The 16,025-nt window shown below is 49.7% G+C and overlaps 5 protein-coding genes across 5 annotated transcripts; 2 read left to right on the top strand and 3 right to left on the bottom strand.

Moving 5' to 3' along the window:
- Positions 1 to 226: 226 nt before the first annotated feature.
- On the bottom strand, positions 227 to 1,814 carry VTN77DRAFT_2600 (uncharacterized protein; the record flags this gene model as incomplete). Its single annotated transcript, XM_069418458.1, has 6 exons — positions 227 to 401; positions 461 to 946; positions 1,000 to 1,461; positions 1,513 to 1,618; positions 1,678 to 1,743; positions 1,796 to 1,814. 6 exons carry the CDS (start codon positions 1,812 to 1,814, stop codon positions 227 to 229), a joined length of 1,314 nt encoding a protein of 437 aa, XP_069282081.1.
- Positions 1,815 to 2,441: 627 nt separating this feature from the next.
- Positions 2,442 to 6,808, top strand: VTN77DRAFT_2599 (uncharacterized protein; the record flags this gene model as incomplete). The annotated part of the gene is made up of 2 exons (XM_069418455.1): positions 2,442 to 4,167; positions 4,224 to 6,808. 2 exons carry the CDS (start codon positions 2,442 to 2,444, stop codon positions 6,806 to 6,808), a joined length of 4,311 nt encoding a protein of 1,436 aa, XP_069282080.1.
- Positions 6,809 to 7,734: 926 nt separating this feature from the next.
- On the top strand, positions 7,735 to 9,752 carry VTN77DRAFT_2598 (uncharacterized protein; the record flags this gene model as incomplete). The annotated part of the gene is made up of 8 exons (XM_069418454.1): positions 7,735 to 7,803; positions 7,860 to 8,016; positions 8,170 to 8,245; positions 8,295 to 8,376; positions 8,423 to 8,929; positions 9,057 to 9,226; positions 9,279 to 9,363; positions 9,426 to 9,752. The coding sequence occupies 8 exons, from the start codon at positions 7,735 to 7,737 to the stop codon at positions 9,750 to 9,752; spliced, it is 1,473 nt and encodes a 490-aa protein (XP_069282079.1).
- Positions 9,753 to 10,266: 514 nt separating this feature from the next.
- Positions 10,267 to 11,571, bottom strand: VTN77DRAFT_2597 (uncharacterized protein; the record flags this gene model as incomplete). The annotated part of the gene is made up of 2 exons (XM_069418453.1): positions 10,267 to 11,314; positions 11,435 to 11,571. The coding sequence occupies 2 exons, from the start codon at positions 11,569 to 11,571 to the stop codon at positions 10,267 to 10,269; spliced, it is 1,185 nt and encodes a 394-aa protein (XP_069282078.1).
- Positions 11,572 to 13,045: 1,474 nt separating this feature from the next.
- Positions 13,046 to 14,340, bottom strand: VTN77DRAFT_2596 (uncharacterized protein; the record flags this gene model as incomplete). Its single annotated transcript, XM_069418452.1, has 4 exons — positions 13,046 to 13,093; positions 13,154 to 13,668; positions 13,821 to 13,898; positions 14,013 to 14,340. 4 exons carry the CDS (start codon positions 14,338 to 14,340, stop codon positions 13,046 to 13,048), a joined length of 969 nt encoding a protein of 322 aa, XP_069282077.1.
- Positions 14,341 to 16,025: the final 1,685 nt, after the last annotated feature.

Here is a 16,025-nt window from a genome sequence, read left to right as displayed (position 1 = left end):
TATCATTGGAAGCTGTCAGGCGTCCTGCTCTTCCTCGTGTCATTTTGTGCGCATGCACCATGTTGGTTCTCAGTAGAGGACGTCAAGGGAAAGGACACTGTAAGAACGCGGAGAAAAGCCTTTTACAGTGTCCTGTGCCCATCGGATGACCCATGCAACGAATAAGTGTGAAGCAAAACTGAAGGTTGCATAAGCTTGTTGAAATTTCAATCTTGTGGATACTTCCTTAAGGCTCCAACTCCTCAGTCGGCACATCTTCCAGATCCTTGCCAACAATGGCATCAGCAACTTTCCAAACTTGGAGCAGGTTATCCTCCGCTGCAGAGCAGAGAACCCATGGGTCGTTGAGGTTCCAGCTGAAGTCCGAGATGCGATTCGTATGGCCTCCGTGCATGAAGAGACTGTTCACAATTGTTAGAACCGACTTAAAACATCATAGCACAAAAATATGAACACTTACAGTTCAGGTGGTCCATCCTGAGCGTCCTCAGGCGTCTGCTCCTCTCCCGCACGGCTCAGATCCCAGAACATAATCTTGCGATCATAACTGGCACTAGCCAGCACTGCCTCTTCGAATGGATGCCAGGAAAGCGAGGTGACGGATTCGTTGTGGCACTCGAGCGAGTGCAACTTGGACTTCAAATTGCGAAGATCCCATAGACCTACGGTCTTATCTGCTGAGCCCGTGGCCAGGACGGTCTCTGCGGCGGGGTTGAAGGCGATCGCATTGATAGCGTCTCGGTGCTGGCCCTCAGCACAGGCAGCCGCCCGCGTGACTTCTGGTTCTCGAACATCGATGATCTGGAGAGTGATATCGTCGGAGACAGTACCGATAAGAGAGGAGTGAAGAGGATGATGCTGGACGTCGTTCACGATAGACGAATGGTGGGTGTACGTCCGCACCGGCTTGAGAGCCTTGTTACCCTTCGTATACGTAGTCAAATCCCTGGGCACATTAGCAAGAGAACCACGACAAGCCGGATGAAAATCGAGGCATACCAGAGACGAACGGTCTTGTCTTCGCTCCCGGTAGCAAGGTGGCCCGCAGTGTGCGGACTCCAGCTCAATCCGAAGCCTTCCCTTGTGTGCCCCAGCAACTCCAGCTGGGGGTTGACAGTGCCGGTTGGTAGACTGGGATGCTTAGAGCGGTCCCAAATCATAACCCTGCCGTCCGTGCACATCGTCGCGATGATGTTCGGATTCTGAGGTTGATATCGAGCCTTGTTGACCTCGCCTTTGTGGTCAATCTTTTGCACGATGTTAAACTTCACCTCCATGGGAGCCTTCTTCGAGCTGCCACCGTATCCACCAATCTCTCCCCTCTCTTCGTCATAGTCCTCTGCATCAGGAGCAGTCGGGTTAGGAAGCTGTACATGGGCAATTTGCAAGTAGTTCTGTGCGTCGTTCGACGTATGAGTTCCTAATAATAGGCGATGGGTTGAGTAAGGCTTATCAGGGATCCTGGAACCGTGTTAGACTGGAACTTTCCGGCTCATATGCTGATGGACGTACTCTTGTTTATCAGGCATCCATTGAACCGTAAGAGTCGGCCATTCTAGCGCAGTGCTGAGAATCATATCGTACAGGAAAGGCGCATTTTTCTTCCATGTCTTGTACTCTGCAAAACTGGTTAGCTGGAAAACGTCTCCCTTGATAAACCCGCAAACGTCAGAATACCTTCATTGATAATTTTTTCTTCTGTCCTCTCTTCCTCTTGCTCCTCTTGCTCCTCAATGTACCCTGCTATATGTTGTTGTTAGCATCGAATTTCATTAGCCAGACACTGGGAGCGCACCATCATCGTAGGGATCCATGGCTGATCGAGCGCACGACCGGGGCGAACAAAGACGACCTTGGTAGCTTCAAAATGCTGAAGCTGAGGCTGAGGGGCAAAATTCAATTTTCCAAGAATCGAATTGCTGAAAAACTGGTGTTTGATCTGCAACAAGAGCTGGGTGCGGAGATCATAGAACGTCGCAGCAAAAAGCGTCCAGACGACTACGCGACTCGTTCGCATGGACGAACAGAGCGCGTAAATGGGCATGATTGGCGCTAGTCTGGTTTTGGACTAGGGCTTGGCGCGTTCGTGGCTTCCCAACGTGGCAGCTCCGGAACGGCGCCACCTTGTTCCGGGATCCAGGCAGGCGGCGTCACAAGGTGACTGGCGACTAGGACTGCGCATCCCGATCCACGTTCAACAGACAACGGCGACAACGCCAGCGCCAGCGACACGATCATTTTTCCACCTTTTACGTTCATTGCTTGAGTTTCTTTCGGGAATCCTGGTTGCCGGGGGCTCTGTATCTTTATTTCCCGCCGCGCTGGCCTAATGATTTCCACCAGAGCTCAGGTTTCTTGCTTCTATCACTAATTATTGGCGACATTGCCGCATTTCTTTCCCTTGACAGAATCCGCGACTATTACCTTATCTCCAATCAACCATGGGTGTTCCCAAGTTCTTCCGATGGCTGAGCGAGCGATATCCTGCGATCTCGCAGCTCATCGCCGAGAATCGCATACCAGAATTCGACTGTCTGTACCTGGACATGAACGGCATTATACATAACTGCACGCACAAGGATACGGACTCACCCACCTTTCGCATGTCCGAAGATCAGATGTTTATCGCCATTTTCAACTACATCGAACATTTGTACGGGAAGATCAAACCCAAGAAGCTCTTCTTCATGGCGGTCGATGGCGTTGCTCCTCGCGCCAAGATGAACCAACAGCGCTCCCGACGATTTCGCACAGCTCTGGACGCGGAAATAGCAAAGGAGAAAGCAATCGCCCAGGGAATCGAGATGCCGAAGGAGGATCCGTTTGACAGCAATTGTATTACACCTGGTACCGAGTTCATGGCCCGGTTGACGAAGCAATTAAAATACTTCATCAACAAGAAAGTGTCGGAAGATACGGATTGGCAGGGCGTGGACATCGTTCTGTCTGGCCATGAAGTTCCAGGAGAGGGTGAGCATAAGATCATGGAGTACATTCGCCAGGCGAAAGCACAACCTGGCTACGACCCCAACATCCGGCATTGTCTCTACGGCTTGGATGCCGATCTGATTATGCTTGGACTCCTCAGCCATGACCCGCACTTCTGTCTGCTTCGAGAAGAAGTTACTTTTGGGAGGCAGAGCCAAAAGAAATCTAAAGAATTAGAGCACCAAAACTTCTATCTGCTGCACCTCTGCATGGTTCGGGAATATCTGGAGTTGGAGTTTCAAGAGTTGAAACAAAACGAGGACTTGGGCTTTGGGTTTGACATGGAACGGGTCATTGACGATTTTATTCTTATGGCTTTCTTTGTTGGAAACGACTTCCTACCGAATCTACCAAATCTCCACATTAACGAAGGTGCGTTGGCGGTGATGTTCAAGATATACAAGGAAACTCTACCGAAGATGGGCGGCTACATGAATGAGCGGGGCACCATCAACATGGAACGGTTGGGTATTCTGCTTGATGCTTTGTCTGACGTCGAATTTCGATTTTTCGAGGCCGAATACTCGGACGCGAAATGGATTCGGGCCAAGAGGAATGGCGTCGAAACGTTGGAGTTGCAGGAGAGGCCGAAAAAATTTACAATCACACCTGCGCAGAAGCAGATCTTAAAGGAAGTGAAGAAATACGTCCTTAATCGGCCGGAAAATGTGCGCCACTCGAAGCCGCTGGATCTCCCGCCCAGTCTACCCGCCTGTGATCGCAAATTCGTCGAACAACTTGCAGATGATCTGCGATTGCAATGGACTACGGTCTGTGATGAACATGGTGAGCGTTTCATCAGGTTGCAGTTACCGGCAGCGGTCAACGCGGGTGAAAACGCCGAAGGCAGCAATGAGGAAGTAGAGGAGGAGGAGGAGGATGAAGAGGCATCCATGGCCCTTCACCGAGTGATTAAGAAATATGATAATGCAAAGGTTGAAGAGGTGTCTGCGGAGGAAGCACAAGCCGCTGCCGAAGAGAAATACGAGAAGAAATTCCAGCAATGGAAGAACAAGTACTATCAGGACAAGTTTGGGTGGGGCCTTGACAACGAGGGGGAGATGAAAAAATTGACGGAAAACTATGTGCAGGGCCTGCAATGGGTCCTGTATTATTACTACCGGGGCGTGGTGTCCTGGCCCTGGTTCTTTCAATATCATTATGCTCCGATGATTTCTGGTGGGTTCGAATATTTCCCAGTTTTCTGTGACACGATCGTACTGACAAACGAGCAGATGTCAAAAAGGGTCTTGGAGCGGATATAAACTTCAAGCTGGGCCAGCCCTTCAAGCCGTTTCAGCAGCTTATGGGTGTCCTTCCCGACCGCAGCAAGCAGATCGTGCCTCCTGCGTATCGTGATCTGATGACGTCGCCGGACTCGGCCATCATTGACTTTTATCCTCGCGAGTTTGAGCTGGACATGAATGGCAAGAAGATGGAATGGGAGGCGGTGGTAAAGATTCCGTTTATTGATGAGGAACGCCTTCTGAGCGCGATGGCGGCGAGGGACCACCTGCTCACTGATGAAGAGAGGGCGAGGAATGAGTTCGGTGTGACTCTCAAGTTCACCTACTCTCCTGACATTGAGTTTACCTATCCATCATCCCTTCCCGGGATATTTCCGGATATCCCGCATTGCCATTGCATTGAGAACATCTTTGACTTGCCGACAATGGACGGCTTGGAGCCTTATATCGGCCTTCTCGAGGGTGTGAAACTTGGCACAGCTGCATTGGCAGGCTTCCCCACTCTGAAGACTCTGCCACGTGCTGGTCAGCTGGCTTTCCATGGAGTCAATGTTTTCCAGCAAGACAGTCGCAATGAAAGCATGATCGTTACGATTCTTGAGCCAGAAAAGAGGTCGAGCATTGAATTGGCCAAGGCAAAGCTCGGACAAAGAGTCTATGTTGGCTACCCATTCTTGCAGGAGGCTCTTGTGGTACGCGTTTCCGATGAGCTCTTTGATTACGTGATACCCGAAGGAGAACAACACGTGGTCTCCATTCCTCACTCTCAGCAACAGATCGAACAGTGGAGAAAGAAGGCGGAAAAGATCGAGGGGTATTACAGTAAACGATTGGGGATGATCATAGGCCCAGTTGAATCGATGGTGCATGTGCATATGCTGAAGGGCCTGAGGAAGACAGATGAGGGAGCAACGGTGAAGGAGTTTGCGGAAATCCCTGGACAGGAGACTGATTACGCTCTACAACTTATTGTGGACAAAGTTCTCAGCGAAGACGAACGGTTCATCGAAAGGGAGGCTCTCCCGATCGAAGAGGAGTTCCCTGAAGGCTCGAGAGCTTTCTTCCTTGGCGAGTACAACTATGGCAGACCGGTGCATGTCATTGGACATGAGAAAGGGAAAGTCAATGGTTTGATCGCATCAGTCAAGGGCAGAGAGCCAGAGTTTGGGAAACTGCACGTCAAAGCTGCTGAGAAGCTCTCACCGTATATCCCTTCCTTTGCGATTGCCAAGAGCTTACAGCTGAATCCCTTGGTATTGGCAAAGATCACGTCCTCGTTCTCCGTGATGGTGAACGACCAGCGCGTCAATCTGGGCCTCAATCTCAAATTCGAGGCGCGAAAACAGAAGGTCTTGGGATACTCTCGTCGTGGAGAGTCGGGCTGGGAATTCAGTCAGAAGGCCATTGATCTCGTCCAGCAGTACATGATCAAGTTTCCAGACTTCATTGCCGGGATTCAGCGGAATCCTCAGGGCGATAGATACGAGCCGACCGATTTCTACCCCGCGGAGATTGCAATGCAGAAGATCAAGGAGATCCGAGAGTGGTTGAAGTCTATCGAGGCAAAGAATTTCGAACGAGTGCCGCTTGACGCCGAGCAGCTTGACTCCGATGTTGTCAAGTTGATCGAACAGGATGCGGACCGTCTCGTGGCGACCCAACCGCCGGCAGAAGCGAAGAAGATCAAAGGCGTTCCGCGGGGTGCCCTGCTAAAGCCCTCCGATGTGGAACATCGGCTCGGAAACCAGAAATTCGCACTTGGAGATCGAGTCGTTTACGCCCAGGACTCGGGCAAGGTCCCCATCGCCACGCGGGGAACCGTTGTCGGTCTCACGCGGACGCCTCGAACAGTTCTGCTCGATGTCGTGTTTGATGTATCTTTCATGAGTGGGACCACGCTGGGAGACCGTTGCTCCCCGTTCCGAGGTTCGACGGTCCCGGTATGGTCCGTTCTCAATCTGACAAATCGACAACTCGTTGTCAGCACGCGTGCCGCCACGAACCAGCAAGCTCAGAAGCAGCAGACTCCTCTGACGGTTAAAGGATATGGCGCTCCACTTGGACCTGGTGGCCAGGGGCAGCAGAAAGCTGCACAGCCTCCTCCTCCGCTACAAGGGACTTGGCGTGGCGCTGTTACTGGGCAACAGAACGGCGCTTCTCGAGGAACAGGAGTTCCTCGCGGTCCCCGCGGTGGTGGCCGTGGTGCCGTAAATGGTCCCTCGAGTCTACCGCTGCGACCGCATCCCAATCAAAATGCGCAGCCGAATGGTGATTCTCATCCTCGTGGACGGGGCCGGGGAGGTTCTCCCAACGGTCCACGCGGAGGCCGTGGCGGGCAAGTGTACACTCGAGGAGGCTATATTGCTCTGGAAAAGGGGGATCCCGAGGACGGAGTGATCACAAACAACCCTAACTTCAAGCCGCAGAATTACTCCCACGTGCCGCCACCTCCGAGTCTGAGCAGAGGAAGTGGACGAGGTGGCAGAGCCAACGGTAGTCGTGGTGCACCGCGTGGGAACGGTTACAGAGGTGCTAGAGGTGCACATCGAGCAAGAGGCGCAGCGGTAGCTTAGCTGGTTTAGCTGGTTTAGTTGTGTTTGTCATGATGACTTCTCTAATGACGTTTCTAACGCTGATGTGTGATGCTTCTTTTTCCTTGGTTGTTTATGTCATGCTTGTTGCGTTTATCCATGATACCTGGTGAGCAGAGGCATTCGGTTATAGACCTGTTATGTTAGATTGGGCATGGGTCTTACACCGGTATTGTGCCATAGGGTTAAGGGTAGAAGGGGTTGTACTGTACATACTTAAGTTGCTGTATTTTTTCTAAGTGATAATAAAATGAAGATTCGCAGGTGACTGCTGTGCAGCACTCGCCTAGCGAATATATTATTATCCAGACCCCCTGTAGGAGCGAGCAAAAGGTTCAAAATCTGTCGATGAAGAATAATACTGAAGCAACTAGTATTGGCCATTTGTGGGTACTAATGTGGCTCTTGTCGGGGCAGGGCGTGGGGAACCCCAACCTCCGCATAACGGAATTCCGGGGATCAATGCATTCTACGGAGTACCCCGTACTGACAAGTAAATAAGGATTTAGTCCGGCATCCCATTACGATGCAGATTTCCAGCCCCGAGTCTCTGAGAACTGTCGAAGAAAATCACACAAGCACGGAGTTCCAAAACTCTTGGAGATCATTGTTGTAAGAAGATACGTTCGTACCCAATGTAATGTTGATTGGGTGCATCGGCCGGTCGCCAACCCCGAACATACTCCTCCCCGCAATAACGGTGAGGAAAACCCACTCCGGCAGGCGCGAATGGCAAATGGGAAGCCTGCTCTGGCTGCTAATGCTGCATTCAGTACGGAGTACTCCGTCCTGGAGGTTAGCTAATCGGTGTGACCGGGTTGATAAAAACCATCGCCTTCTCCAGAAGTTAAAACTCTCCGACGCGGATCAGCATTCCCTAGGTCGGGTTTGAATTTTTTTTCGCAGAGATGGCGGTCTTCGAGGATCCTAAAGCCCGACCAGACACAATAGAAGACTTGGAAGGAGGAGGCAGCCGTGTAAGAAACCAAGACTGTGTGACAATTCGTGAATCACTTCTGACTGCTTTTTAAAGGAAAAATCCCCAAGCCAGGATGGGACCACCGATGAGAATCAATATCAGCTGGCTGGCAGTGCTAGTGACCGCGCTCTGGTGTGGAAACAGGACCTGCGCATTGTGCCGTTGTCTGCGGCCATCTATCTTCTCTGCTATCTGGATCGTTCGAACATTGGTAAGCAACTTCCATTGTTGGTCAGTGGTCAGGTCTCAGGCTAGGGCTGGCAACCTGTCTACGCTCAGCGTTCCATCCTCATCCAATTTTACCTTCCTGTTTCCTTTGTTGAGAGGTGAAAGTCGAAAATCTTTCTCTAACACTACTTGATAGGTAACGCCAAAGTCCTGAACTCGAACACGCACAATGACCTCTTATCCGAGACCAACATGACCTCCTATCAGTATACGTAGGCGACCCGTCCTACATTTCGATGCTGTTCTTGTTGACATTGTTAGGATCGCTCTCATGGTCTTTCTGATTGCCTATGGACTCTTTGAAGTTCCCTCAAACTACCTGTTGAAGAAATTGAGGCCCAGCGTAAGTTTCGCCATTTCTTCCGTTACAGTAGATACTAACCTCCCAGCGATGGATTGCCTTTTTGATGCTCTCGTGGGGAGCCATCACGATGGGACTGGGCGGTGCACACAACTTCGCCCAGGTCACGGGTATCCGGTTTCTTCTGGGGGTCGTAGAGGCCGGTCTCTTCCCTGGCCTAGTATTCTATCTAACCTTCTGGTATCGAACGTCAGAACGGTCCATACGGGTTGCATTGATCCTCGCCTCTGCCACTCTCGCAGGGGCCTTTGGTGGTGCCATTGCCTATGGGGTGGGACATATGAATGAGATCAGAGGACTCTCCGCATGGCGTTGGCTATTCATCATCGAGGGGGCTCCGTCCTGTGCGTCGGCGTTCCTTGTTTGGTTCTTCCTGCCAGACTACCCGGAAACTGCAAGCTGGCTTACTCCAGAGGAGAAAGAGCTTGCCAGACAACGACTCCGACTCGAGGGTTCGCAAGGGAATGCTCGAGCTATGAGTTGGGAGGATGCAAAAAGCGTTTTGACGGACTGGCGGCTGTATGCACATTATGCGGTAGGTTTTCTTCTTTTTATCATCGTCATCATCGTCATCATCATCATCTACTTCTTCTTCTTCTTCTTTTCATTTTTTTTTCTTTTGACACTCCGAGGAAATTACCAGAGTGCCTAACGACATCCAGGTCTACTTTGGAATTTCTACGCCTTTTTCCAGTCTTTCTCTCTTCACTCCATCGATTACTGCTGGGTTAGGATACTCGGATCTGCGAGCGCAGCTCATGACTGTGCCACCATATGCCGTCGCCTATGTTGTGACGGTGGCAGTCTCATGGTCTGCAGATCACTTTAATGCGTATGTCTGCATCTTCAACCATTTTGAGTTCAAATGTTCATATTGAGAATAGTCGTGGCCTCCACTCTGCCGCGTTCTCCTTCATCGGAGCTATGGGCTTCCTTGCATCTGCTGTGTTACCAGCAGATGCCTATCTGGTTTGTCTCCAGCTTATTCTCTTGACAAGCTACAAGCTATCCTGCTAACACAGCTCATTCAGCATCGCTACGGCTGCCTGATCGTCGCCTCCAGCGGCTCATTTGCCTGCATTCCCCCGCTTCTAGGCTGGCTCTCTTCCAACCTGCAGACAACTGCGGCAGCAGGACTGGCGATCGCGCTGAACGTCTCCTTCGGCGCCCCGGGCCAGATCGCCGGCGTGTGGATTTACAAGGCTGATGAGGCCGAGAAGGGCTATCCGACAGGCCACTGGACCAACGCCGGTCTGCTTCTTTTCGTCTGTGCGGGGTGCATCGTCCTGCGGGTTTATTATGCGTGGATGAACCGGAGACGGGCGGGGATGGCTGGTTTCAAGCCGTATGCGTATTGATTGGATGATATTCGAGTAATGGCGATGACTTTCCCTTCGCCAGGGCACTATATAATATATCTCTTTAGAGTAGCAGAATACTTCTGTGACGCATGGACTTCATAGAAACGTTGGCATATGAATGTGGATACTAGAATGCAAAATAAGAGATACTAAAATTATTTTTCGACGGGTCTCGCATCACTCGACTAGTGTGATGAAAAAAAAAAGTACCTAGTCATATATGCCAGCGACCTTTGTCCTATACCTACTATATAGTTTTCATTTTCACTTTGACTATCTCCTTTCCAGGCGGGCTTCCTTCCTACCCATATTCTCTGTCATGATTTTTGTCCCATCCCTTCCTAATGCAAAATAAGAGATTTTTTTTTTCGTTGTTGTTGAAACTGGGATAACATAATGAACCGATTGGAGATTGTTTCAGGTTTCAGGGCTTAGGGTTAGGGCTGCCGCCCGGATTATTTTTTCGTCATTCAAGCTAACCTCATCGTTACCACCCTGACTCAGACAAATATCATGCATCCGGCTGGATCAAGATCTTGACATGCGCCGCCTTGTTGTTTATCAGCTCCATAAATCCCCCTTCAACCGCATTGCTCAACGGCACAATCGACGTGATCATCTCCTCTGCCGGAATGGTTCCCTTGTCCAGAGCCTGCAGCACACCGACAAAATCTTCCTGCGTGTAACACATCCCCCCCAGCAACTTCTTCTCCGCACACACGATGTTGTTGAGGTTCAGCTGCAGCGGCTTCTCGTGGATGGCGACGTTGAAGATGGTGCCCCCGGTCTTCACTGACGCGATTGCTGTGTCCAGCGTCGACTGCAGGCCTGTCGCGTCGAAGGCGACGTCGACGCCCTCGCCGGTTAGGTTGTGGACTGCTGATGTGACGGGATCTGTGTCATTTCCTGTTTCCCCCGGTTCAGCAGGGTTGACCACCAGATCTGCGCCGAGTTTCTTCGCCTGCATGATTCGCGACTGCGCGACCTCGCTCACGACGACAGTGCTGGCTCCCCAGACGCGGAGCAGCATGAGAATTGCCAGCCCGATCGGCCCAGCGCCCAGGACGAGGGCTGTCTGTCCTTTTTCGAACCCAGACAGCCGGATGGCATGCCAGGCCACGGCCAGCGGTTCCGCCAGTGCGCCAAGCTTCAGCGAGACCTTGTCCGGCAGGGGAATGCAATTGAGGGCCTTGACCACTATTTCACTCGCAAAGCCGCCCCCGGGGGCACTGAGCCCGTACGCCGCCCAGCGCTTGCAGATATTATACTGTCCCTTTCGGCAGGCGTGGCATGGCTCAGCGGTGCCGTAGTGACGATCGTCCAGCGTCGGGTTGACCGCGACCCGCTGGCCCAGCTGAAGATTGCTGACGTTGGATCCGACTTCTATCACAGTGCCTGACATTTCGTGGCCCAGTGTGATCGGCAGTGTCACGCCCGTCCAGGGGTTTTGCTGTCCCGGCTTCGGGGGGAAGATCGGTCCGCCTAGGTACTCGTGGATGTCGGAGCCACAGATGCCGCAGTATGCGATGCGCAAGCGGACCTCGTCGGGGGCGCAGGATCTGTCAGACTCAGACGCATGTCAGTGGATGTGGACGTGCGTGAAGGGCGTGCAGATTATGCAGATCGCTGCAGATCACCGTATACTGTGCCAGTGAGAAGAGAGAGAAGACCTGACTTACGGAGCGGGCACATCTTCAAGTCGGATCTCTTTGGGCCCGTAGTAACGCAGGGAGCGGACCATTCCTGGTCCTGTAGCTGATTCCTCTTCCTGGACCTGGACCTGGACCTGGGCCGTGACAGTCTCTATTGCCGTCATGCTTGCTGTCTGTATAGAACTAAGATAGAGGAATGAGGGGTGAAAAAAAAATGTAATGTAATGGTGTGATGTGATCCTCTTATCTACCAGAAATCTTCCTTTCGATACGAGTGTACAGGAGTACCTTCCTGTTCTTGGACCAGTTCGATGATATCCTACTGAATGGATTCAGCAGATGATGCGGGATGGGAAAATGATAGCCGGAGTCAGGCAGCGTCCTTGTCGCTATATGTAGGGAGTAGACAGTAGATAGACGACAACCGTGTCCGGCTATCGCCTAGCCAGCCATGGCTGCCATGCAGGTGCCTCAGACAAGACACTACTCAATACAGCCTAGTAGCAAACTACAACTATCACGATAATGAATAAATGAATGAGTGAGTTGATGGATGGTTCCATGAAATGACAAGCCGGGGACCCCCGCTTGGCGGTCCGATCCGGGGTGGGTAGCTGCCTAGGTAGCTATATACGATTAGCAGAAGTATTATTCTACTGTATGTATGCACAGTACACCTGATCCGTCTTGTGGTACGATATCATCTACTGTACAGCTGTATTGTCAAAAACACTTTAAGTCCTGGAAGGATGACATCATCATGGTCTTGTTTTTGGAATCATTAATTAGTGATGAGTAAAATAAAATGCCCAGGTGAGTATTGTTATTGTTGAATCCTCCACGATCGATCGATCTATCTAACCGCCAAAAAGAAGCCCATTTGGACGGAATAGATATAAATTCCTAAAATAAAAATAAAAATAATAAATGAAGATTCTACAAAAAAAAATAAAAGGTGATGAAAGTGATAAGAGCATGACTATCGCAATGACTCAGTACATAACCTACCTAATCTGCGGACAGAAATCCGTGGACAAGAAGCAGAGAGCGGAAAACTGCGGGGAAGTTCCGCAAATGAATGATTTAGCTCGGAGTCTAGGCTCCAGGCGAACGTGAACCCCAGATTTTGGGTTCTGGCCAGCCAGTAGCCATCGCGCCTTTTTTTTTTATTTATTTGTCTAGTCGAAGTTGAAGGACATCATTGCTCAGCTAACAGGTACGGCTATAGGCTATACAATACCCCTCTCCCTCTGTCTTTGTTTTTCCTGCGGTGATGCTCTGCTATGACTAGGTATGTACTGACACCAAGAAGCTCTTAATTACTGCCATAATGCAAGAATATTATTTGTCGCCTTTAGGATAATTTTACAAGGGTTGAAGGGTTGATAGATAGAATTTGTTTTTGAGGTGATACCACAATATATAGTATGTGTTATTGCAAATTGACAACGTACATACTCGCTCCACAATTCTCACTATTACTGCTGTTATTAATAGGGTATTCCATGAGTACATACCTAGGTAACTACTAGACCTCTCATTCAGTGGCTTGCCTTCTAGGTACCATTCATCAAAATCCTGCCATAGTATCTACTCCCTCCTAGACACTTTTTTGCCTGTAATTTTGCTTCAACTCAACTACACAATGGCAATCGCATTCGGAGGACTGGCCACTCCACCAGGGACCTAAAAAATCATTGTCAGTAAAGATACTTTCTCAGATAGAATAGACTGGTTAGGTGCTACCTTCAACGGCACACTCGACAGAAAAAACGTCCACCGCTTCTTCTCCCGACAGTACGCCGCCAGCTCCTCCAGATTAAACATCTCGCCCAGCGGCATCCCCCAGCCAGCCAAACACCACTGATGCAGGGAATAATCCTGCGGGATCTGCGGGCCTGTGACAGGACTCGACTCAAACGCAACCGCATCCCCCGCAACAGCCGCGAATTTGTTCTCCCACAGCCATCGCAGCGTCTCCTCACCGGACTCGACGCCGATGAAGTCATGCGACTCTCGCCGGCCCAGTGCCGTTGCCTCTTCGACAGAGAGTTTCTCGTATGCAGCCGTGAAGCCGCTGCGCACGAAGAGGATGTCGCCCTGGCGGAACTCGATGCCGTTCTCGCGCGCGATCTCCTTCAGCGTGGCCAGCGGGATGATGCTCGACTCGAACGGCTTGATTGGGATCGAGTGGCGCTCGGCCCAGTCAGCGTAGTCGAGGAGGACGCCGCGGCCGACGATGCCGCCGCGTTTTACCCATGCTGTAGACTGGTCAGTGGAAGGAGAAGTAGATAGTAGAAGTTTCAACAAGGTAATTGATAGGAGACTCAACGAGTTGACAAGTAAAGAAAAGAGAGAAAATAAAACGGAAGGAAAGTAGAGGAGAGGAGAGGAAGAAAGGAAGGAAGCTTACCGTCAATCCCAAGGACGTGGCTCTTTTCCAGATCAGGCTGGGTATGCCCGTTGAAGAAGACCTTGTGTTGCTGATTTCCTGTACGTTGCAACCAAAAGCTCGTTAGAATCATGCCCAAGACGCAGAAATACAAGGTATATACGCAAGCAGAGGAAGATCTCGTATCATTCTGGAAGGGGCGAGGGAAACTACCATAATGCCTAAACCCATCCCACTGCGTACTCGACTGCGTATTGAAAGTAAGGACATCATCATTAACCGTCCTCGGCGCCTTATGCACCAGTTTCCGATCAAACACCTGCCGACCAAACGCCGGCTGCGCCAGACGATCCAGCTCCCAGTCCAGCGAGAACCGGATCCCCTCGCGGATTTCCTCGCGCGCGGCGGCCGCGACAACCTCCGGCGTCAGCAGGTTCAGCATGCCTAGCTGGTCGTCTTTGCCGAAGAGGCCCCAGGCGTTGCCTTTGGGGCCGGAGGGATCGAGGGTGAGGTTGTCGAAGGAGGGGAGTTGGATTGTCATGCTGGAATATGTCGATAGATCGGATAGGTAGATATATATACAGAGGGATGGAGGTGATAATGATATATATTATACACTATATAGTATGTGTTGGCAGTTAGGTCGTAGGTAGTGTTGAAATTCAAGACTTCACGATTATAACCACGTATATATCACCTCGAGATGATTGATATTACTCCCATCCCGTGCTTGTTATTCTTTTACCCCACGCGGGGTTGATATTTCTCCATCGGGGTGATCCAGTCTTGCTTTCGGGATTTTTTCCGGCAGCAGGTCGGACTTCCTCCGCCAGTAGTACTGGGTAACCAAACCAAAAGCAACGAGTGAATAAAATGAAAAATAAGTGAAGAAAATAGATAAATTGAGTTATTTAATACTGGCTTGTAACAGGTCAAGTATTATACTTTGTCAGCAATGAATCACCGTACATGGTTGTGGAAATACTTGATATATATAGTGGATTTACTCACAGTAGACCTCCAACCACAGTAGATTCAACAATAAAATTTTAAAGATATCTGCCTAGTTACGTGTATCTTATGGTTGCATATCTATACATAAATCGCGGGTATATTTTATTAGCATATTTTTCTCATTTTAACTAGGTAACCAACTAGCTAGTAAATGCTATAAAATACGATGGAGGTTAGAAAAAAAATAATCTACAAGCTAGAATAAATGTTAATCTGTTAATCACTGGATATAAAATAAATTAGATGAGCAGACAGTCCAATGATTCGATCGACAGATTCATACAGTTGACATATGTACAGACCCTGATCGAATCGATCCGAGGATTCCAGATATAACGGGTCCTTCATTAAATGAACCTGCAGTCCATTTATTCACTCTCTTCAATTGGATACCTGCTATCTAATCTCTTCTGGAGCCTCGTCGATCCCTTCCTCGGTGAGGGCATTGGATGATTGGAAGTGCTGTAAGGACATATCTCATGCGTGCCTAATATTAACGTCTGAATTCTTAAGAAGGTCAACATAGAGCCACTGGCCCAGTCAATATCTAGCTTGTCCAGCTCTCAATGGATTACTGGATCAATCAATCAATCAATACTGAGAAAATCCATGAACTAGTCCTGGAAGAGCCTTGATAATGAAATGCAGTCCAAGTAAATCAGCAAACCTCAACATCGTTCCGATTCCCCAATACCAACCACGGCATTCCCTCTCTCATCTTCACCTCGCCATACCCCCGCTGCAACTGACAGCCCTTGGCCATCATACGCAACCAGTCTGCCGTCTCGACGCCCCTGTCAGCACTGTCAACGACATAAATGACCGCATCGGCGTCACAGAATTGGGTTCTAGTAGTCCATATGATATAGATGAAGTCAAGATGAGCTAGTCGCTACTAGAACAAATTAAAGCAACTCTGATTCAACTATAGTATTACTTCCATAATGCCTTACTATTATAAGGCAAGCAATAAGTTATTTATAACAAATGTCCTTAAGCCTTTACTATTTTAGCCATCTTATAAGAATCAATATTAAAGCTATTAATTATGAGCTAGTTTGAAACTAAGTAAGATGGTTATTAGAGACGTATTAAGGCCTTATAGAGGGCACAAGATAGTAGGGAGTGAGGAATAAGGTAGAATAATTAATCCCTCTTTTATCTTATTATTATGCCTAGTCAGTAAGTAATATTAACTAACTAAAATATCTA

Source organism: Rasamsonia byssochlamydoides (assembly GCF_041956645.1).
Source record: "Rasamsonia byssochlamydoides strain NRRL 3658 unplaced genomic scaffold VTN77scaffold_2, whole genome shotgun sequence".
Taxonomy (NCBI): Eukaryota; Fungi; Ascomycota; class Eurotiomycetes; order Eurotiales; family Trichocomaceae; genus Rasamsonia; species Rasamsonia byssochlamydoides.
Note: the sequence above shows the minus strand (reverse complement) of the source record. Positions and strands in the feature narration are given on the sequence as shown.